The sequence below is a fragment of the Vidua macroura genome, chromosome 4 (genome assembly GCF_024509145.1).
Source record: "Vidua macroura isolate BioBank_ID:100142 chromosome 4, ASM2450914v1, whole genome shotgun sequence".
Taxonomy (NCBI): Eukaryota; Metazoa; Chordata; class Aves; order Passeriformes; family Viduidae; genus Vidua; species Vidua macroura.
The window spans coordinates 72279807-72301237 of record NC_071574.1 but is presented as its reverse complement, the minus strand read 5'-3'; the positions used below and the strand labels follow the sequence as shown (position 1 = coordinate 72301237).

The following is a 21431-nucleotide window of genomic DNA, read 5'->3' as shown; positions in this document are numbered from 1 at the left end:
GTGTCAGGGATTCACTGTGGGTGTCCCCGAGTGTCCCCTGCGTGTCCTCGAGTGTCCCCTGCGTGTCCCCGAGTGTCCCCTTGGTGTCCCCGAGTGTCCCCTCGGTGTCCCCGAGTGTCCCCTGCGTGTCCCCCGAGTGTCCCCTGCGTGTCCCTGAGTGTCCCCGAGTGTTCACGAGTGTCCCCTGAGTGTCCCCGAGTGTCCCCTGCGTGTCCCCGAGTGTCCCCTGCGTGTCCCCTGCGTGTCCCCTGGGTGTCCCCTGCGTGTCCCCGAGTGTCCCCTGCGTGTCCCCTGCGTGTCCGCTGAGTGTCCCCGAGTGTCCCCTGCGTGTCCCCGAGTGTCCCCTGCGTGTCCCCTGCGTGTCCCCTGGGTGTCCCCTGCGTGTCCCCGAGTGTCCCCCGGGTGTCCCCTGGGTGTCCCCTGCGTGTCCCCGAGTGTCCCCTGGGTGTCCCCTGGGTGTCCCCTGCGTGTCCCCTGCGTGTCCCCTGCGTGTCCCCGAGTGTCCCCTTGGTGTCCCCGAGTGTCCCCTGCGTGTCCCCTGCGTGTCCCCTGCGTGTCCCCTCGGTGTCCGCGAGTGCCCCCTGCGTGTCCCCGAGTGTCCCCTGGGTGTCCCCGAGTGTCCCCTGCGTGTCCCCCTGAGTGTCCTCGAGTGTCCCCGAGTGTCCCCTGCGTGTCCCCTGAGTGTCCTCTTGGTGTCCCCGAGTGTCCCTGAGTGTCCCCTGCGTGTCCCCTGCGTGTCCCCTGCGTGTCCTCGAGTGTCCCCTGAGTGTCCCCGAGTGTCCCCTGCGTGTCCCCTGCGTGTCCTCGAGTGTCCCCTGCGTGTCCCCTGAGTGTCCTCGAGTGTCCCCTGCGTGTCCCCGAGTGTCCCCTTGGTGTCCCCGAGTGTCCCCTCGGTGTCCCCGAGTGTCCGCTGCGTGTCCCCTGCGTGTCCCCGAGTGTCCCCGAGTGTCCCCTGGGTGTCCCCGAGTGTCCCCTCGGTGTCCCCGAGTGTCCCCTGCGTGTCCCCTGAGTGTCCTCGAGTGTCCCCGAGTGTCCCCTGCGTGTCCCCTGCGTGTCCCCTGCGTGTCCCCGAGTGTCCCCCGGGTGTCCCCTGCGTGTCCCCTGCGTGTCCCCAAGAGTCCCCGAGTGTCCCCTGCGTGTCCCCTGCGTGTCCCCTGCGTGTCCCCGAGTGTCCCCTGCGTGTCCCCGAGTGTCCCCTGGGTGTCCCCTTGGTGTCCCCGAGTGTCCCCTGCGTGTCCCCTGGGTGTCCCCTGCGTGTCCCCGAGTGTCCCCTGCGTGTCCCCTGCGTGTCCCCGAGTGTCCCTGAGTGTCCCCGAGTGTCCCCTGCGTGTCCCCGAGTGTCCCTGAGTGTCCCCGAGTGTCCCCTGCGTGTCCCCGAGTGTCCTCTCGGTGTCCCCTGCGTGTGCCCTGCGTGTCCCCTGCGTGTCCCCGAGTGTCCCCTGCGTGTCCCCGAGTGTCCCCCGGGTGTCCCCTGGGTGTCCCCTGCGTGTCCCCGAGTGTCCCCTGCGTGTCCCCTGAGTGTCCTCGAGTGTCGCCGAGTGTCCCCTGCGTGTCCCCGAGTGTCCCCTTGGTGTCCCCGAGTGTCCCCTGCGTGTCCCCTGCGTGTCCCCGAGTGTCCCCCGAGAGTCCCCGAGTGTCCCCTGGGTGTCCCCTGAGTGTCCCCTGCGTGTCCCCGAGTGTCCCCGAGTGTCCCCTGGGTGTCCCCTGAGTGTCCCCTGCGTGTCCCCTGCGTGTCCCCGAGTGTCCCCGAGTGTCCCCTGCGTGTCGTCTGCGTGTCCCCGAGTGTCCTCGAGTGTCCCCTTGGTGTCCCCGAGTGTCCCCGCGGGAGATCAGGACATTCCCACGGGATCAGGGGACAGGATTTGGGGACGTCCCCTCCCGGGGGGGGGGGGGGGGGTGTCACCAGGCGGGCTCAGCGCTGTCCCCACGGCCGTGTCCCCGCGCCAGGGCGGTGACAGTGGCGGTGCCAGCGCAGCCGGGGGGTGGCCCTGGGGACATGCGACAGCAGCTGGCGGACCGCGAGCGGGCGCTGCAGCTGGCGCGGGACACGATCCAGGTGAGCCCATCCCAAATCCCGGCGGCGGGGACATCCCGGGGTGACACGCGCGACACTGGCCTGTCCCCGCGCCCTTCCTCCTTCCCGCTTTTCCCCGTCCCCCCATCCCGGCTCTTCCCGGTTTTTCCTGATTCTCCTTTCCCTGATTTTCCCTGTCCCCCTTCTCCTGGCTTTTCCCGGTTCCTCCTTCCCTAAAATTTTCTTTGTCCTCCTTCCCGGCTTTTCCCGGCTTTTCCCGGCTTTTTCCTGTCCCCTTTCCCTGCTTTTCCCGGCTTTTCCCGGCTTTTCCCGGCTTTTCCCTGTCCCCTTTCCCGGCTTTCCCCGGCTTTTCCCTGACCCCTTTCCCGGCTTTTCCCGGCCTTTCCCGACTTTTCCTGGCTTTTCCCAGTTTTTCCCTGACCCTTTTCCCGGCTTTTCCCAGTTTTTCCCTGACCCCTTTCCCGGCTTTTCCCGGCCTTTCCCGGCTTTTCCCGGCTTTTCCCAGTTTTTCCCTGACCCCTTTCCCGCCTTTTCCCGGCTTTTCCCTGTCCCCTTTCCCGGCTTTTCCCGGCTTTTCCCGGCTTTTCCCGGCTTTTCCCGGTTTTCCCTGACCCCCTTTCCCACCTTTTTCGTGCCCCCTATTCCCTGATTTTCCCTCTCCCCTCTTCCCTAATTTTTTCCGTGTCCCTCCTCCGGGGTTTTTCCACGTCCCCTTTTCCCGCTTTTCCCGGTTTTCCCGGCTTTTTCCCGGTTTTTCCCTGACCCCCATCCTGGCTTTTCCCGGTTCTTCCTTCCCTAAAATTTTCCCTGTCTCCTTTTCCCAGCTTTTCCCGGCCTTTCCGGTTTTTTCCCTGTCTCCCTTTCCCAGCTTTTTCCCGGCCTTTCCCGGTTTTTTTCCTGATCCCTCCTTCCCAGCTTTTCCCTGTCCCTCCTTCCCTAAAATTCTCCCTGTACTTCTTTCCCGGGTTTTCCCGGTTTTCCTCGGTTTTTCCCGGTTTTTCCCGGTTTTCCCCTGTCCCTTTTCCCCTAAAATTTTCCCTGTCCTCCTTCGCGTTTTTCCCGGTTTTTTTCCCCCTGTCCTCCTTTCCGGGCTTTTCCTGATTTTTCCCTGTCCCTTCTTCCCTAAAAATTTCCGGGTCACTCCTCCCCGGTTTTTCCATGTCCCCTTTTCCCGGCTTTTCCCGGGAAAAACCCCAAAATTCCTCTGGGAAAAAAAAAAAAAAAAATTCCTCTGGGAAAAAACCACAAAATTCGTCAGGGAAAAAAATCCCAAAATTCCTCTGGGGAAAAACCCCAAAATCCCCTGCTCCGGGAAGATCCCCGGGAATGGGTTTGGGATTTTGTGTTTTGGGGATTTGGGGATTTTAGGGTTTGGGGATTTGGGGGTTTTGGGGATTTTGGGATTTTTGGGGTCTCAGGATTTGGGGATTTTGGCGTTTGGGGATTTTGGAGTTTGGGGATGTTGGGGTTTTGGGATTTTCGGGTTTTAGGGTTTGGGGGTCTCAGGATTTTGGGATTTTGGGGATTTAGGATTTGAGATGTTGGGATTTGGGGGTTTGGGGATTTTGGGATTTCGGGATTTTGGGGTCTCAGGATTTGGGGATTTTGGGGATTTAGGGTTTGGGGATTTGAGGATTTTGATGTCTCAGGATTTGGGGATTTTGGTGTTTGGGGATTTGAGGATTTTGGGGATTTGGGATTTTGGAGTTTGGGGATTTTGGGGTTTTGGGTATTTGGGATTTGGGGATTTTGGGGATTTAGGATTTGGGATTTTTGGGGTCTCAGGATTTGGGGATTTTGGGGATTTAGGATTTGAGATTTTGGGATTTTGGAGTTTTGGGGTTTGGGGATTTTGGGGTCTCAGGATTTTGGGATTTGGGTGATTTAGGATTTGAGATTTTGGGATTTTGGAGTTTTGGGATTTTGGTGTTTGGGGATTTGAGGATTTTGGGGATTTGGGATTTTGGGGTTTGGGGATTTTGGGATTTTGGGGTTTTGGGTATTTGGGATTTGGGGATTTTGGGGATTTAGGATTTGGGATTCTGGAGTTTTGGGGTTTGGGGATTTTGGGGTCTCAGGATTTTGGGATTTGGGGGTTTGGGGATTTTGGGATTTTGGGGTTTTCAGATTTCGGGACTTTGGGGTTTTCGGATTTGGGGGTTTGGAGATTTCGGGATTTTGGGGTTTTCAGATTTCGGGACTTTGGCGTTTTCGGATTTGGGGATTTCGGGGGGGGTTTAGGATTTGGGATTCGCCTCCCCACCCCCGGCCCCGCAGATCCTGCAGGCCAAGGTGGCGCGGCTGGAGCAGCTCCTGCTCCTCAAGAACCTCCGCATCGACGACCTGAGCCGGCGGCTGCAGCAGCCCCAGGGCCCCCGCCGCTGACAGGCGACAGCGACACCGCCGCCGGCAGGCGACAGCGACACCGCCGCCACCGCGCGGTGGCACCGCCGTGGTGGCACGGGGACAGCCCGGTGGCTCCCGGTGGCTCCCGGTGGCCCCCGGTGGGGCCCGGCTCGCCCCGAGCCCCGCGCGGCTGCGGATTAAAGAGATGGATCTTGGCGGGGTGAGAGCGGCGCTGAGGGGACACTGGGGACATCTGGGGACATGTGGGAACACTGTGCGGACACTGTGGGGACATCGTGGGGACACTGTGGGGACATTGGGGACACTGGGGACATCTGGGGACACTGTGGACATTGGGGACATGTGGGGACATTGGGGACATGTGGGGACACTGTGCGGACACTGTGGGGACATCCTGGGGATACTGTGGGGACACTGGGGACATGTGAGGACATGTGCAGCTACTGGGAACATTGGGGACACACTGGGGACATGTGGGGACACTGTGGGGACATTTGGGGACATGTGGGGACATTGGGGACATTTGGGGACATGTGGGGACACTGTGGGGACATTGGGGACACACTGGGGACATGTGGGGACTCTGGGGACATGTGGGGACACTGGGGACACTGTGGGGACACTGGGGACACTGGGGACATCTGGGGACATTGGGGACACTGGGGACATGTGGGGACATGTGGGGACAGCTGGGGACACTGGGGACACTGGGGACATCTGGGGACATTGGGGACACTGTGGGGACATTGGAGACACTGTGGGGACGTCTGGGGACATGTGAGGACATGTGCAGCTACTGGGGACATTGGGGACACACTGGGGACATGTGGGGACACTGGGACATATGGGGACATTGGGGACATGTGGGGACACTGTGGGGACACTGGGGACATGTGGGGACACTGTGGGGACATTGGGGACACTGGGGACATCTGGGGACATTGGGGACATTGGGGACATCTGGGGACATTGGGGACATTGGGGACATCTGGGGACACTGGGGACATTTGGGGACATCTGGGGACACTGGGGACACTGGGGACATCTGGGGACATTGGGGACACTGTGGGGACATTGGGGACATTTGGGGACACTCTGGGGACATTGGGGACATCTGGGGACATTGGGGACACTGTGCACATGTGGGGACACTGGGGACATTGGGGACACTGTGGGGACATTGGGGACATGTGGGGACACTGGGGACATGTAGGGACACTATGGGGACACTGGGGACATCTGGGGACACTGGGGACATTTGGGGATACTGTGGGGACAGCGGGGAGGGGACAGCAGGGTGGAGGTGGAGTGTGGGGACACAATGGGGACACAATGGGGACACTGGCGTGAAGACATCAGGGCAGGGACATCAAGGTGGGGACACTGTGCGGTGGGGACATCATTGTGGGGACATCGAGGAAGGGACAGCAAGGTGAGGATGGCAGTGTGGGGACACCGTGGGGACACCGTGGGGACAGCAAGGAGAGGACACCATGAGGAAAACATTGTGGGGACATCACCATGGGGACATCAGGGTGGGGACACTGTAGGGACACCGTGGGGACATCAGAGTGGCAGGGGGGACATTGCGGGGGGGGGCAGCAGCGTGGGGATGACAGTGAGGACACCGTGGGGACATCATGGGGACACCATGGGGAGACCGTGGGGACATTCTGGGGACACCATAAGGACATCATGGGACACCATGGGGACATGCTGGGGACACCATGGAGGCACCATGGAGACATTCTGGGGACATTCTGGGGACACCATGGGGACATTCTGGGGACATTCTAGGGGTGCCTTGGGGACAACCTGGAGGTTGCCTTGGGGACACCATGGGGACACTGTGGGGATGCCTTGGGGACACCCTGGGGACACTATGGGGACACCATGGAGGCACCATGGGGACATTCTAAGGATGCTCTGGGGACACCCTGGGGACATTCTGGGGATGCCTTGAGGACACCATGGGGACACCATGAGGACACTGTGGGGATGCTCTTGGGACACCCTGGGGACATTCTGGGGATGCCTTGAGGACACCATGGGGACATTCTGGGGACACCATGGAGGCACCATGGGGACACCCTGGGGACATTCTAGGGGTGCCTTGGGGACACCATGGGGACACTGTGGGGATGTCTTGGGGACACCATGGGGACATTCTGGGGTTGCCCTGGGGACACCATGGCGAGACCATGGGGACATTGTGGGGATGCTATGAGGACACCATGGGGACATTGTGGGGGGCACCATGGAGGCATTGTGGGGACACCATGGGAACATTCTGGGGACATTCTAGGGGTGCCTTGGGGACACCCTGGGGACATTCTGGGGACACCGTGGTGACATTCTGGGGACATTCTAGGGGTGCCTTGGGGACAACCTGGAGGTTGCCTTGGGGACACCCTGGGGACACTGTGGGGATGCTATGAGGACACCCTGGGGACATTCTGGGGATGCCTTGAGGACACCATGGGGACACCCTGGGGACACCCTGGGGACACCCTGGGGACGCGGTGGCCGCTCCTCCCCCCGGTGGCCGCCGGGATTTAATCCCTTCCCAAATCCGTTGTTTTCGCAATCCCGGAGCAAATCCCAGCCCGGCGGCGGCGCTGGGAGGTGACAGCGACATCCCCCGTGTCCCCACCCCCAGGTGACATCCCCAGCCACGGCGACACGCCCAGGGGTGGCTCTGGGGACCGTCCCTGGGCCACAGTGGCTTCTTAGGGAAAACCTGGAATTTCCGGCCGATGTGGGAATGGCGGGGACAAGCCAGGCCCTGGTGTCCCCTCCCGTGGGGACAAGCCGGGTGTGATGTCACCGTGGCGGTGACAAGGACACAGCCGGGGCTCTGGGGACCGCTGGGAATGTGGATCCCAGGTTTGCGGGAATGCGGATCCCGGGATTTTAAGCGTTCCAGCAGCTGGAGCAGCTCCCCCCTCCCGGGGTGGGTGGCATTGTCCCCTGTGTCCCTCACGTGTCCCCTGTGTCCCTCACGTGTCCCCGGTGTCCCTCACGTGTCCCCTGACCCCGCTGTCCCCCCACATTCCCGGGGGGACAATCCCAATCCACTCTCCGGATGGGAACTGGCTCCGTTTGCCGCGTCCCGATGGGATGGGGACGTGCCCTGTCCCCTGTCCCCGCGGGAAGGGACACGGAGCTCGGGATGGGGACAGGAAGGACACGGCTGGATGTCCCCAGGATGGGCGGTCGGGTGGGAATGGGGTGGGATTGGGGTCGGGATTGGATTGGGATTGGATGAAGGGGGGAATTGGGATGAGAAGAAATGAAGTACGGAGGAAATTGAATGGGATGGGACAGAGTTAAAATGGGATGGGAAGGAATTGGGATGATTCGGAATGGGATGGATGGGATGGAGTTGGAATGGGATTGAGAGGGAAGGGAAGGGAAGGGAAGGGAAGGGAAGGGAAGGGAAGGGAAGGGAAGGGAAGGAAGGGAAGGGAAGGGAAGGGAAGGGAAGGGAAGGGAAGGGAAGGGAAGGGAAGGGAAGGGAAGGGAAGGGAAGGGAAGGGAAGGAAGGGAAGGGAAGGGAAGGGAAGGGAAGGGAAGGGAAGGGAAGGGAAGGGAAGGGAAGGAAAGGCCCCTCCCCCCCTCCCCGTTCCCATGGCAACGCCCCCGCTCCTCCCCACCGCCCACAAGGGGGCGCCCCGCGGCGCGCGCGCGCTTCCTCATTGGCTGCCCCGCCCATTTGTCCCCGCCCCTTAGCAACAACCCCGCCCCTTAGCAACGCCCGTTAAGCGCTGCCCGGGGCGCGGCCCGGAGGCGTGACCGGCGTGCGCTCCCACCAATGGGAGCGCGAGGCGGGGCGCGCCGGCCAATGGGAGGCGGAGGGGGGGCGTGTCCCCAGAGCGGGAAGCGGGCGGCGGGGTGAGCGGGGCGCGGCGACACCGGGGGGACACCGGGGACATCGGGGACACCGGGGGACATCGGGGGACATCGGGGGACACCCGCGGGGCGGCACAGGCACCGGGGCAGCCCCGCGGAGGGGCTGGCGGGTGATGGCGGAGGTGAAACGGGGCTGGGAGCGCTCGGGAAAGGCGGGGGGGGGGGGGGGGGTGGGGACAGTCGCGGTCGCGGTGTCCCCTCTTGGGGACATGTCACCCCCCGTCCTGAGCTTGGGGACACCTCCCCTTGTCCCCAGCATGGCTTGAGGCGCCCCCAAAATCCTGGATTTCCCCCCCCACCCCCGGAGAGGCTCCCCCCCTTCCATTCCAGCTCGGTTTTCTTTTATCTTGGTTTTTTTTTTTTTTTTTTCCCGAAATTTTGGGGTTTTTTTTCTTTTTTTTTTTTTTTTTTTTCCCTCCACGGATTTCCCGGCGTTTTGGGGTTTCCACTTCCAATCCCTGCCGGCATTCCCGGTCCCGTGGGGCGATCCCAAAAAGGAGAGGGAGGTTTGTCCCTCCAATTCCATCCCGGTTTTTTGGGGTTTTTTTGTTTGGTTTTTTTGCTTGTTTTTTGGGTTTTTTGAGGGTTTTTTTTTTGGGATGTCACATCCCGAATTCCCGGCTGGCGGTCGCGCCGCTTATCCCGGGAAAAAAAAAACGATTTGGGAAAAGCTCCAAGTTTGGGATCTGATCTCCCGTTTATCCCGGGAAAAAACCGATTTGGGAAAGGCTCCAAGTTTGGGATCGGCGCTGTGAATCTGGAAAAACATCCCCCAAAAGCTCGGAGACTTTTAATGGGGAAAAGGGGGGGGGAAACTGAGGCACGCGCGGCGGGGAGGGAATTCCCTAATTCCCGCTTTTCCCGGAGATTTGGGATGAGGGAATGGGCAGTTCCCAGGCCTGGCGCTGCCCGCTGGCTCCTCCTCCCCGCCGGCACCGCGGCCACCTCGGGGCCACCACGGGGCCACCCCGGGGCCACCTCGGGGCCACCTCGGGGCCACTTCGGGGCCACCACGGGGCCACCTCGGGGCCACCTCGGGGCCACCTCGCGGCCACCTCGGGGCCACCTCGGGGCCACCACGGGGCCACCTCGGGGCCACCCCGGGGCCACCTCGGGGCTACCTCGGGGCCACCATCGCGGCCACCACGGGGCCACCTCGGGGCCACCACGGGGCCACCATCGCGGCCACCTCGGGGCCACCTCGGGGCCACCACGGGGCCACCTCGGGGCCACCATCGCGGCCACCTCGGGGCCACCTCGGGGCCACCCCGGGGCCACCTCGGGGCCACCTCGGGGACACCATCGCGGCCACCTCGGGGCCACCATCGCGGCCACCTCGGGGCCACCACGGGGCCACCATCGCGGCCACCTCGGGGCCACCTCGGGGCCACCACGGGGCCACCTCGGGGCCACCTCGGGGCCACCTCGGGGCCACCACGGGGCCACCTCGGGGCTACCTCGGGGCCACCACGGGGCCACCTCGGGGCTACCTCGGGGCCACCACGGGGCCACCACGGGGCCACCACGGGGCCACCTCGGGGCCACCTCGGGGCCATCTCGGGGCCACCATCGCGGCCACCTCGGGGCCACCTCGGGGCCACCTCGGGGCCACCTCGGGGCCACCCCGGGGTCACCACGGGGCCACCTCGGGGCCACCACGGGGCCACCCCGGGGCCACCTCGGGGCCACCACGGGGCCACCCCGGGGCCACCACGGGGCCACCATCGCGGCCACCTCGGGCCACCACGGGGCACCTCGGGGCCACCTCGGGGCCACCGCTGTCGCCGCAATGGGATTGGGAATATGGGATGGAATTGGCGCCTTCCCGTTCCCACCCTATTCCCACCCCATTCCCGCAGAATTCCCGGACGATGCCCCCCGGCCGCTGACACTGGCGACAGCGACATCGCCGGACAGCGCAGGGGACAGATGGCGACAGCCAGCAAGGGTGAGTCCCCACATCCCCCTCCCCGGATCCCGGGATTTGGGGTTTTCCCGGAGCTTTTAGGGTCCCCTCTGTGCCTATCCAGGGATTTGGGGTTTTCCCGGAGCTTTTAGGGTCCCCTCTGTGCCTATCCAGGGATTTGGGGTTTTCCCGGAGCTTTTGGGGTCCCCTCTGTGCCTATCCAGGGATTTGGGGTTTTCCCGGAGCTTTTGGGGTCCCTCTGTGCCTATCCAGGGATTTGGGGTTTTCCCGGAGCTTTTAGGGCCCCTCTGTGCCTATCCAGGGATTTGGGGTTTTCCCGGAGTTTTTAGGGTCCCTCTGTGCTTATCCAGGGATTTGGAGTTTTCCCGGAGCTTTTGGGGTCCCCTCTGTGCCTATCCAGGGATTTGGGGTTTTCCCGGAGCTTTTGGGGTCCCTCTGTGCTTATCCAGGGATTTGGGGTCTTCCCGGAGCTTTGGGGTCCCCTCTGTGCCTATCCAGGGATTTGGGGTTTTCCCGGAGCTTTTGGGGTCCCCTCTGTGCCTATCCAGGGATTTGGGGTTTTCCCGGAGTTTTTAGGGTCCCTCTGTGCCTATCCAGGGATTTGGGGTTTTCCCGGAGCTTTTGGGGTCCCCTCTGTGCCTATCCAGGGATTTGGGGTTTTCCCGGAGCTTTTGGGGTCCCTCTGTGCCTATCCAGGATTTGGGGTTTTCCCGGAGCTTTTGGGGTCCCCTCTGTGCCTATCCCGGGATTTGGGGTTTTCCCGGAGCTTTTGGGGTCCCTCTGTGCCTATCCAGGGATTTGGGGTTTTCCCGGAGCTTTTGGGGTCCCTCTGTGCCTATCCAGGGATTTGGGGTTTTCCGGAGCTTTTAGGGTCCCTCTGTGCCTATCCAGGGATTTGGGGTTTTCCCGGAGCTTTTGGGGTCCCCTCTGTGCCTATCCAGAGATTTGGGGTTTTCCCGGAGCTTTTGGGGTCCCCTCTGTGCCTATCCAGGGATTTGAGGGACCCCAAAAGCGCTTTAGGGTGAGACAAATCCCAAGGAATCTTTGTGGGATTCTGCTCCGGGAATTTCCCTGGGAATGGGGCCGGGGGCGGCTCCTTCCCGGTGGGATGAGGTCAGGAGAGCTTCAGGAGATTCCCGGGAAAAAAAAAAAAGTTGGGGACATCCTGGAGGGGACCCTGAGACCCCCTGGGGGGACGCAGTGACAGCAGGTTCTGATCCCAGAAATCCCAGATCCAAGAGATTCCCTGATCCCACAAATCCCTGATCCCACAAATCCCTGATCCAGGGGATTCCCTGATCCCACAAATCCCTGATCCAGGGGATTCCCTGCTCCCAGAAATCCCAAATCCAAGGGAATCCTAAATCCCATCAATCCGAGATCCAAGGGAGTCTTTGATACCAGAAATCCCAGATCCCACAAATCCCAAATCCAAGGGATTCCCAGATCCCACAAATCCCAAATCCAAGGGATTTCCTGATCCCACAAATCCCAGACCCCACAAATCCCAGATCCCATAAATCCCAGATCCCACAAATCCAGATCCCATAAATCCCAGACCCAGGGATTCCTTGATCCCACAAATCCCAGGTCCCACAAATCCCAGAGCCCATAAATCCCAGACCCAGGGATTCCTTGATCCCACAAATCCCAGACCCCACAAATCCCAGATCCCACAACCCCCAAATCCAAGGGATTCCCTGATCCCACAAATCCCAGACTCAGGGATTCCCTGATCCCATAAATCCCAGATCCCATAAATCCCAGACCCAGGGATTCCCTGATCCCAGAAATCCCAGATCCCATAAATCCCTGATCCCACAAATCCCAGACCCAGGGATTCCCTGATCCCACAAATCCCAGATCCCATAAATCCCTGATCCCACAAATCCCAGACCCAGGGATTCCCTGATCCCACAAATCCCAGGTCCCCCAGATCCCAGATCCCATAAATCCCCGATCCAGCGGATCCCTGGCTGCCACCCCCGCCGGTCCCCGCTGTCCCCTCCCGGGGCCACCCCAAATCCCGATTCCCCCGTTCCTGAGGGGGCGGCCAAATGTCCCCAAGTGCCACCAGGGTGACAAAGGCTTATTTGGGATCATCGGGGCTTGGGATCGGGATTTGGGATCCACGCAGATCCTTCGGGATCGCCGCGGCGCCGCCCTGGAGAGTGCCCCGCGTGTCCCCGCGTGTGTCCCCACGCTGTCACCGCGTCCCTCGCTGTCCCCCCAGGAGTGCGGGAGGGGCTTTGGGGCCGAACAACGGCGGGACCTTAAAGCGCGGCTCATTAAAGCGCGGCTCATTAGAGCCCGGCTCATTAAAGCGCGGCTCATTAGAGCCCGGGATTCCCGGCGCTGCCAGCACAAAGAGCCTTTTCTTCAGGCGACAAGGGAGGCGACAATCTGCTGCTGGCGGCGGTGACAATCTGCTGCCAGCTGGGAGCGGGGCTCGGCGGGAGGAGGAGGAGGAGGAGGAGGAGGAGGAGGAGGAGGAGGAAGGGGCGGATTTTCCATGGAAGCGGCGCACGTGGAAAATCCCACGGGATTTGGGCCTCCGTGGGGACAGCGCTGTCCCCAAGCTGGTGGCAGGGCCCCGGCGCTGCCATGTGGCCTGTCCTGCTGGCCTTGTCACAGCCGTGTCACCTCCCCCGTGTCACCTTCCCCGTGGCGCCGCGCAGCCCGAGCAGGGAGCGGAGTCTGCCGAGCCTGGGGACGCTTGGGGACACTTGGGGACACTTGGGGACACTTGGGGACCCTCTGGACATGGGTGGTGGCCGGTCCCTGCTCAGAGAGCAGCTGGCTGTGGTCACTTGGTCACCTGTGTCCCTCTGTCCCTGTGTCACTTGTCCTGAGGACATCACAGGAGGGAGCAGAGTCTGCCGAGCCTGGGGACGCTTGGGGATGCTTGGGGACATTTGGGGACACTTGAGGACCTTCTGGACATCATCTGGTGGCACTTGCACGCTCTCACCCCTTCTCACCTGTCCCCTGCCCCATGTCCCCATGTCCCCAGCCTGTGTCACTTCTCCTAAGGGCATCACAGGAGGGAGCGGAGTCTGCCGAGCCTGGGGACGCTTGGGGACACTTGGGGACACTTGGGGACCCTCTGGGCATGGGTGGTGGCCGGTCCCTGCTCGGATGGGAGCTGGCTGTGGTCACTTGGTCACCTGTGTCCCTCCGTCCCTGTGTCACTTGTCCTGAGGACATCACAGGAGGGAGCAGAGTCTGCCAAGCCTGGGGATGCTTGGGGATGTTTGGGGACATTTGGGGACACTTGAGGACCTTCTGGTGGCACTTCCACGCTCTCCTCCCTTCTCACCTGTCCCCTGCCGCCAGTAACCTGTGTCCCCATGTCCTCAGCGTGTGTCACATGTCCTGAGGACATCACAGGAGGGAGCAGAGTCTGCCAAGCCGGGGGACACTTGGGGACACTTGGGGACACTTGAGGACCCTCTGGGCATGGGCCGGTGGCAGGTCCCTGCTCGGATGGGAGCTGGCTGTCCCCACAGGTCCCCTGTGTCCCGGCTGACACAGGGAGGGGGTGACAGGGAAGCCTCCCCTGGTGCCACCACGCTCCGCCCCGCGTCCCCAGCGCGAGGCCACCTCCCCTGGGGACACACGGCTGTGACCGGGGGACCTTTGTCACCTGCAGGCAGCAAGGGGAAGGGGACAGGAGTGCGCTTCACCCCCGAGGGGACCCAGGGCCACCCCCAGGAGGGGACACAGGGCCACGTCCACTTCCAGGAGCAGCTGCACGACTCGGCCGTGATGGTGACACAGGACAAGGACGGCCACTTCCTGGTCAAGGTGGGGGACAGGGGGACAACGGGGGGATGTCACCGTCCCCTGGGGACTCCGGGGCTCCCAACACCCAAAAATTCCCGGATTTGGAGGCGCTCCCACCCCAGAATTCCGTGTCATTCCCTAGGGCTTCTCCTGAGGCCGCCAACTCCGGATTGTCCCCCAAATCCAGCGCCACATTTGGGTGGCTTTGGGGACACAGGGGACACGTGGCACTGTCCCCTCTTCCCCGTTTTGGGGCCGCTCCGGATCCCAGCAGGGCCATTCCCAGCTTTTCCCGCTTATCCCGCGGGTGGAAGGGCTCCGGGGGCGGTGCCAGCGGAGGGGACAAGGAGCCACCCGCGGTGCCACCAACGTGTGGCACCTGCAGCTGCCACCAGCGCTGAGTCAGAGCCCTCGTGGCCGGAATTCCATCCCAAATCCGGCGCTGCCTCCGGGGGCGGCCCTTGTTGTTTTCCCACCACATGACCGAGGGGGTGGCAGTGCCACCCACGGGGACACGGGGACACGGGGAGGGGTCTCTGGTGGGGTTGGGAAAAGAAGATCCTGCTTGTTTTCCCGGGCTTTTAAAGGGATAAATCCCTTTAAAATTAATCCCCAGGGTGGTTTTGGGTGGCGAGGGGAAAGAGCTTGGAGCTCATCCCGGTTCCCTGGACACTTCCAGGGATCCTGGGGCAGCCACAGAAAATTCGGGAATTTCAGCCCAGCCGGGAATTCCTTCCCAAAATCCCACCCCAAATGCCCCCATTCCCTGTGTCCTTGTCCCTCTCCAGCTCTCCTGGAGCCCCTTGAAGCTCTGGAAGATTCTCCCCAGATCCTTTTCCAGCTCTTTGGGATGATCCCAGCCCCGGGGGCATTTTGGGAATTCCACCCTCCGGATCCTGGCCCCGGAATTTTTTTCCCCCTCAGGGATCGTTCCCAGCTCGCTCCCTTCCCAAAATGGATTTTTCCAAGGCTCCGGAGGGCTCTGCTTTTTGTCATGAGAGTGGAAAAATTCCATGGGAAGAGGCGCTCCAGCCTTTTCCAGGAGCAGCTGGAAAAGCTCTCCCTGCTCCTGTGACATCCACGGGTTGTTATTCCCAGAATTTTGTCCCCAAATTCCATACTTTTCCTGCGGTTTTTTGGGGCAAAATCATCCTGTTTGTTACCTTTTCCTGATGTATTTCCGAAATCATTCCCTATTCTTTCCTAAATTATCTCCCATTTATTATTTCCTGACTTTTTTTAGGCCACAAATCCCTTCCCCCCCCCGCCAAAAAAAAAAAGGGATTTAACCGGGGGAATTTTTTAGGATACAATTCCCCCTCTCCAGGTGCTGTCCCCACCTTCCTGGGGACTCTGCAGTGTCCCTCGTCCCCAAGGGGGAGGTGACAGTGACACCCCAGCCGTGGTGTCACCCCCGCATCCCGCTCTTCCAGGTGGGATTCCTGAAGATCCTACACAAGTACGAGATCACCTTCCAGCTGCCCCCCGTGCCGAACCTGGGCAAGGACATTTGTCCCCTCCCCGTCCCCAACCCCAACCTGCGCGTCATCAGTGTCACCTCCCTGCCAGAAGGTACCGTGTCCCCTCCGTGTCCCCAACGTCCCCATCCTGTACCCAGCCCTTCCCCAAAGGGGGCGAGGCCACACCCAGATGTCCCCTCCGTGTCCCCAATGTCCCCATCCTGTACCCAGCCCTTCCCCAAAGGGGGCAAGGCCACACCCAGGTGTCCCCTCAGTGTCTCGGGGAGGTGACAATTCCTTGTCCTCAGGGTCCCCAAATTCCGTGATTTTGTTGTTGTCGGGATTTTCCTTTCCCGGGGGTCTCTGTGGGTGAAGGGGCTCCAGACCCCGACAAGGGACAGGGACAGGGATTGCTCCAAGGGTGCCACCCTCCACTTTGGGGACAATGGGGTGCTGCCACATCCATGGGATCCCGGAGCGTCACCCTGGGCTGGGTGGCAGTTCCTTGGGGACACGCGAGGACACCGCAGGTCCCCGAGGCCACCTCGGTCCCATCCCAGTTGTCCCACAGCCAATGGATGCTGCTTCCCACATCCCTGTCCCCTCGGGGCCGTCGGTGTCACCTCCCGGCAGCGGGGACAGGGTGGGGACAGGGTGGGGACAGGGTGGGGACGGGGCTTTTCCCACCCGCCGCTGGCTCCACCCCAAAAAAGCTCTTTAGGGTTTGTTTGGAGATTCCCAACAGGGGCTGGGATCGGGATTAGGATCAGGATTGGGATCGGGGGTGGGAGGTAGACCGGGATGGAGATCTGGGATCGGGGCTGGGATTGGAGCTGGGATCGGGACTGGGATTGGGATCAGAGCCAGGACTGGAGCTGGGATTGGGATTGGAGCTGAGATCGGGATTGGAGCCGCGATTGGGATTGAAGCCAAGATTGGGTTTGGAGCTGGGATTGGGATTGGAGTCAGGATTGGGATTGGAGCTGGGATTGGGATTGGAGTCAGGATTGGGATTGGAGTCAGGATTGGGATTGGAGTTGGGATTGGGATTGGAGCTGGGATTGGGATTGGAGTTGGGATTGGGATTGGAGCTGGGATTGGGATTGGAGCCGGGAATGGGATTGGAGCCGGGATTGGGATTGGAGCTGGGATTGGGATTGGAGCCGGGATTGGGATTGGAACTGGGATTGGGATTGAAGCTGGGATTGGGATTGGAGTTGTTATTAGGATTGGAGTTGGGATTGGGATTGGAGTTGGGATTGGGATTGGAGCCGGGATTGGGATTGGAGCCGGGATTGGGATTGGAGCTGGGATCGGGATTGGAGCTGGGATCAGGATTGGAGCTGGGATTGATTTGGAGCTGGGATCGGGGCCAGGGCCTCTCTGGAGCAGGCGAAAGGAGCCCTGGGGAACGCCGTGAGTGGAGGAGGGGGACAGGGACAGGCAGGACAGGGAAGGTGCAGGGAGGGTAAGGAGAGCACAGGCTGGGCTCAGGTAGGGCAGGAAAGGTTCAGGCAGGGTAGGGAAAGTTCAGGGAGGCACAGGCAGGGCAGGGAAGGTTCAGGCAGGGTAGGGAAAGTTCAGGGAGGCACAGGCAGGGCAGGGAAGGTTTCAGGACGGGTGGGAAGGTACAGGCAGGGCAGGAAGGGGTTAGGGAGGGCAGGAAAATTTCAGGGAGGTGCAGGCAGGCACAAAGAAGGTATGGGCAGGCACAGGCAGGGCAGGAAGGGTTTAGGGAGGGCAGGAAAGGTTTAGGGAGGGCAGGGAAATTTCAGGGAGGTGCAGGCAGGGCAGGGAAGGGTTTAGGAAGGGTTCAGGCAGGACTAGGAAGGGGCAGGGAGCTGCAGGCAGGGCAGGGAAGGTGCAGGCAGGGTGGGAAGGTTCAGTCAGGGCAGGAAAGGTTCAGTGAGGGCAGGAAGGGTTCAGGGAGGGCAGGAAAGGTTTAGGGAGGGCAGGAAAGGTTTAGGGAGGGCAGGGAAATTTCAGGGAGGTGCAGGCAGGGCAGGGAAGGACAAGAAGGGTTCAGGCGGGACTGGGAAGGGGCAGGGAGCTGCAGGCAGGGCAGGGAAGGTACAGGCAGGGCAGGAAGGGTTCAGGGAGGGCAGGGAAAGTTCAGAGAGGTGCAGGCAGGGTAGGGAAGGTACAGGTAGGTACAGGCAGGTACAGGCAGGGTGGGAGGGGTTCAGGGAGGACAGGGAAAGCTCAGGGAGGTGCAGGGAGGGCAGGGGAGGGTTCAGGAAGGATTCAGCCAGGACTAGGAAGGAGCAGGGAGCTGCAGGCAGGGCAGGGAAGGGTTCAGGACGGGTGGGAAGGTACAGGCAGGGCAGGAAAGGGTTCAGGGAGGGCAGGAAAGGTTCAGGGAGGTGCAGGCAGGGTAAGGAGGGCACAGGCAGGGTGGGAAGGGCAGGGAAGTGCATGCAGGGCAGGGGAAGGTCGAGGAGGGCAGAGAAGGTTCAGGCAGGCACAGGCAGAGCAGGAAGGGTTCAGGGAGGGCAGGGAAAGTTCAGGGAGGGCAGGGAAAGTTCAGGGAGGGCAGGGAAAGTTCAGGGAGGGCAGGGAAAGTTCAGGGAGGTAGAGGCAGGGCCAGGGAAGAATGGGAGGGCTGAGACTCAGGTACAGGCAGGATCAGGAAGGTACAGGCAGGCACAGGAAGGGCAGGGAAGGTTCCAGAAGGTCAGGCAGGGTAAGGAAGGTGCAGGCAGAGCAGGAAGGGCAGGGCAGGGAAGGCAGAGGCAGCGTGAGGAGAGCACAGGCAGGGCAGGGAAGGTTCTGGAAGGTGCAGGCAGGGTGAGGATGGCACGGGCAGGGTGAGGATGGCACAAGCAGGGTGAGGAGGGCACAAGCAGGGTGAGGAGGGCACGAGCAGGGTGAGGAGGGCACAAGCAGGGTGAGGAGGGCACAAGCAGGGTGAGGAGGGCACGAGCAGGGTGAGGATGGCACGGGCAGGGTGAGGATGGCACAAGCAGGGTGAGGATGGCACAAGCAGGGTGAGGAGGGCACGGGCAGGGTGAGGATGGCACGAGCAGGGTGAGGATGGCACGGGCAGGGTGAGGACGACACGAGCAGGGTGAGGATGGCACAAGCAGGGTGAGGAGGGCACGGGCAGGGTGAGGATGGCATAAGCAGGATGAGGAGGGCACGAGCAGGGTGAGGAGGGCACGGGCAGGGTGAGGATGGCACGGGCAGGGTGAGGATGGCACAAGCAGGATGAGGAGGGCACAGGCAGGGTGAGGAGGGCACGGGCAGGGTGAGGATGGCACAAGCAGGATGAGGAGGGCACGGGCAGGGTGAGGATGGCACGGGCAGGGTGAGGATGGCATGAGCAGGGTGAGGAGGGCACAGGCAGGGTGAGGAGGGCACGGGCAGGGTGAGGAGGGCACAGGCAGGGTGAGGAGGGCACGAGCAGGGTGAGGATGGCACAAGCAGGGTGAGGATGGCACGAGCAGGGTGAGGATGGCACGGGCAGGGTGAGGAGGGCACGGGCAGGGCTCTGGCAGCTTCTCCGTGTCCCCGCTGCCAGGGCACAGCGTGCGCTGCGAGTACACGGCGCACAAGGAGGGGGTGCTGAAGGAGGAGCTGCTCCTGGCCGGACACAGCCCCAGCCACATCAAGGTCACCGTCCAGGCCCGGGTCATGGGTAAGGGTCTCTGGGGTCCCTCCCTGTCCCCTTCCCCCTCCCCAGGCCCACCCAATCTTCCCAGTTGTCCCAGTTAAGGCGTGGCGCTGTCCCAGCTCCAGGGCACTGCTGAGGAATTGCCCAAAACGGGTGATTTCATCCCAAAAATTCCCCAGCCCGGGGGTTGAGGAAAGAGCCCTGGGAAGGGGTGAAGGGAGGGGGGTGGGGGGTGACCCCGATGTCCCCTGTGCTTGGCTGGGTCCCCACTTTGTCCCTGGGACCCCCCCCCCTAGTCCCTGGGATGTCCCCTGTCCCTGGGACCCCCTTTGTCATTGGGACCCCCCCCATCACTGGGACCCTCCCTATAAATCCCAAGACCCCCCCTTGCTCCCCGTGTCCCCCACCCCATATCCCAGCCACCCCCAGCCCCCTGAGGCTGTCACCACCCCTGGGCAGTGACCACAGCGGTGACACAAGGACAAGGGACAACACATCCCCCACCCAGCCGGACCCAGCATTGCTGGGATGGACCAACCCCTGCGAGCCTAAACCCCCCCCCCCCAAAACCCCTTAAAAAGGGGCGTTCCCGCCCTCCCCAAAGGGACAGCGAGCTGTCCCCGAGCCGTGTCCCCTGATGTCCCCAGACCGTCACCACGGGACGCCGATGCTCCTGGACGGGGTGCGCTGCGTGGGAGCCGAGCTGGAATACGACTCGGAGCAGAGCGACTGGCACGGCTTCGACTGACCCCAAACCCCACCCCGGGGGGACCCCAAAGCCCCCGAAGCACAGGACGGTCCCCAAAGCGGGCGGGGGGGACCCCCTTGTTGCTGCTGCCGCTGCTTCGCCCTCGCCCCGCAGCCCCGGGGGGTGTTTTGGGGGAATTGTGCCTCTTGGGGTGGGAATCTTCCTCTTTTCTGGGGTGGGCGAGGAATTTTGCCTGTGGAATGTGGGGTGGGAGCGGGGAGTCCCCCGTGGCTTCGGGGCTGGGGCCGCGTCCCCCGGCTGTGTCCTTGTGTTGCTGCCGGCGCCTCTTTTTTGTTTTTTGTTTTTTGTTTTTTTCTGTTTTTCTCAGATTTTTCCTGGGTTTTTTTCTCCTCTTTTCCCATTTTTTTTTTTTTTTTCCTCGTGGTGCAAGGACCAGGAGCAGTTTCAGGAGGTTTTATATGCCTACATATATATATATATATGTATATATATAAATATAAAGCTATCTTACATGCCTGTGGGGGGGGTTAAAGTACAAAATCCTACCTCGGGAAGGAGGAAAATCCCACTGGGAATGGGCTGGGAGCCCAGATCCCCTCCATGAACCTGCCCAGAGGGACAGGGGAGATCCCCGGCTGGAAAATCCCAAATAGTCCTGGATGGGGAATGGGGAGGGGTCATGAGGCAAATTCCAGTTAAAGGGGGGCTGGGAGAGGGTGGGGGGCAGGGACGGGGGTCCCCAGGATAAGGGCGGGGGTCTCAGTCTGGGAGGGAATCCATGGTGCCAGGTCCTGGCATGGTGCCCACAGTGACAGGAGGTCTCAGCTGGGGTGGAAATCGATGGTGGCATCTCCAGGAAGGTCTCAGTTCGACAAGATGTCCATGGTGGCATCTCCAGGAAGGTCTCAGTTGGACAGGAAGTCCATGGTGGCATCTCCAGGAAGATCTCAGTTTGTCAAGATGTCCATGGTGGCATCTCCAGGAAGGTCTCAATTGGACAGGAACTCCATGGTGGCGTCTCCAGGAAGGTCTCAGTTGGACAAGATGTCCATGGTGGCATCTCCAGGAAGGTCTCAGTTCGACAAGATGTCCATGGTGGCATCTCCACGATGATCTCAGTTGGACAAGATGTCCATGGTGGCATCTCCAGGAAGGTCTCAGATGGACAAGATGTCCATGGTGGCATCTCCAGGAAGGTCTCAGTTCGACAAGATGTCCATGGTGGCATCTCCAGGAAGGTCTCAGTTGGACAAGATGTCCATGGTGGCATCTCCAGGAAGGTCTCAGTTGGACAGGAAGTCCATGGTGGCATCTCCAGGAAGATCTCAGTTTGTCAAGATGTCCATGGTGGCGTCTCCACGATGATCTCAGTTGGACAAGATGTCCATGGTGGCATCTCCAGGAAGGTCTCAGATGGACAAGATGTCCATGGTGGCATCTCCAGGAAGGTCTCAGTTCGACAAGATGTCCATGGTGGCATCTCCAGGAAGGTCCCAGTTCGACAAGATGTCCATGGTGGCATCTCCACGATGATCTCAGTTGGACAAGATGTCCATGGTGGCATCTCCACGATGATCTCAGTTGGACAAGATGTCCATGGTGGCATCTCCAGGAAGGTCTCA

At 61.5% G+C, this 21431-nt stretch overlaps 2 protein-coding genes across 6 annotated transcripts in view; both read left to right on the top strand.

The window, feature by feature from the left end:
- The window catches only part of SPEF1 (sperm flagellar 1), a 10818-nt gene extending 6398 nt beyond the window's left edge, over positions 1–4420 (top strand). Inside the window, exons 5-6 of the mRNA XM_053976694.1 lie at positions 1907–2056; positions 4313–4420. Of these exons, the coding sequence (XP_053832669.1) occupies positions 1907–2056; positions 4313–4420 (258 nt within the window). The remainder of the gene's footprint in view (positions 1–1906; positions 2057–4312) is intronic.
- Positions 1–20321, top strand: part of ADISSP (adipose secreted signaling protein) — a 24985-nt gene extending 4664 nt beyond the window's left edge. Inside the window, exons 3-9 of one of the 5 annotated variants that reach the window (XM_053975240.1) lie at positions 1948–2056; positions 4313–4601; positions 10174–10262; positions 13894–14048; positions 15461–15599; positions 19008–19124; positions 19748–20321. In XM_053975240.1, the coding sequence (XP_053831215.1) occupies positions 10244–10262; positions 13894–14048; positions 15461–15599; positions 19008–19124; positions 19748–19848 (531 nt within the window). In that variant the 5' untranslated portion in view covers positions 1948–2056; positions 4313–4601; positions 10174–10243 and the 3' untranslated portion in view covers positions 19849–20321. Of the gene's footprint in view, positions 1–1947; positions 2057–4312; positions 4602–7229; positions 7289–8246; positions 8297–8347; positions 8437–8764; positions 8821–10173; positions 10263–13893; positions 14049–15460; positions 15600–19007; positions 19125–19747 lie in introns of those variants that run through there. The other 4 variants (XM_053975242.1, XM_053975238.1, XM_053975239.1 and 1 more) reach the window with 4 other exon arrangements.
- Positions 20322–21431: the final 1110 nt, after the last annotated feature.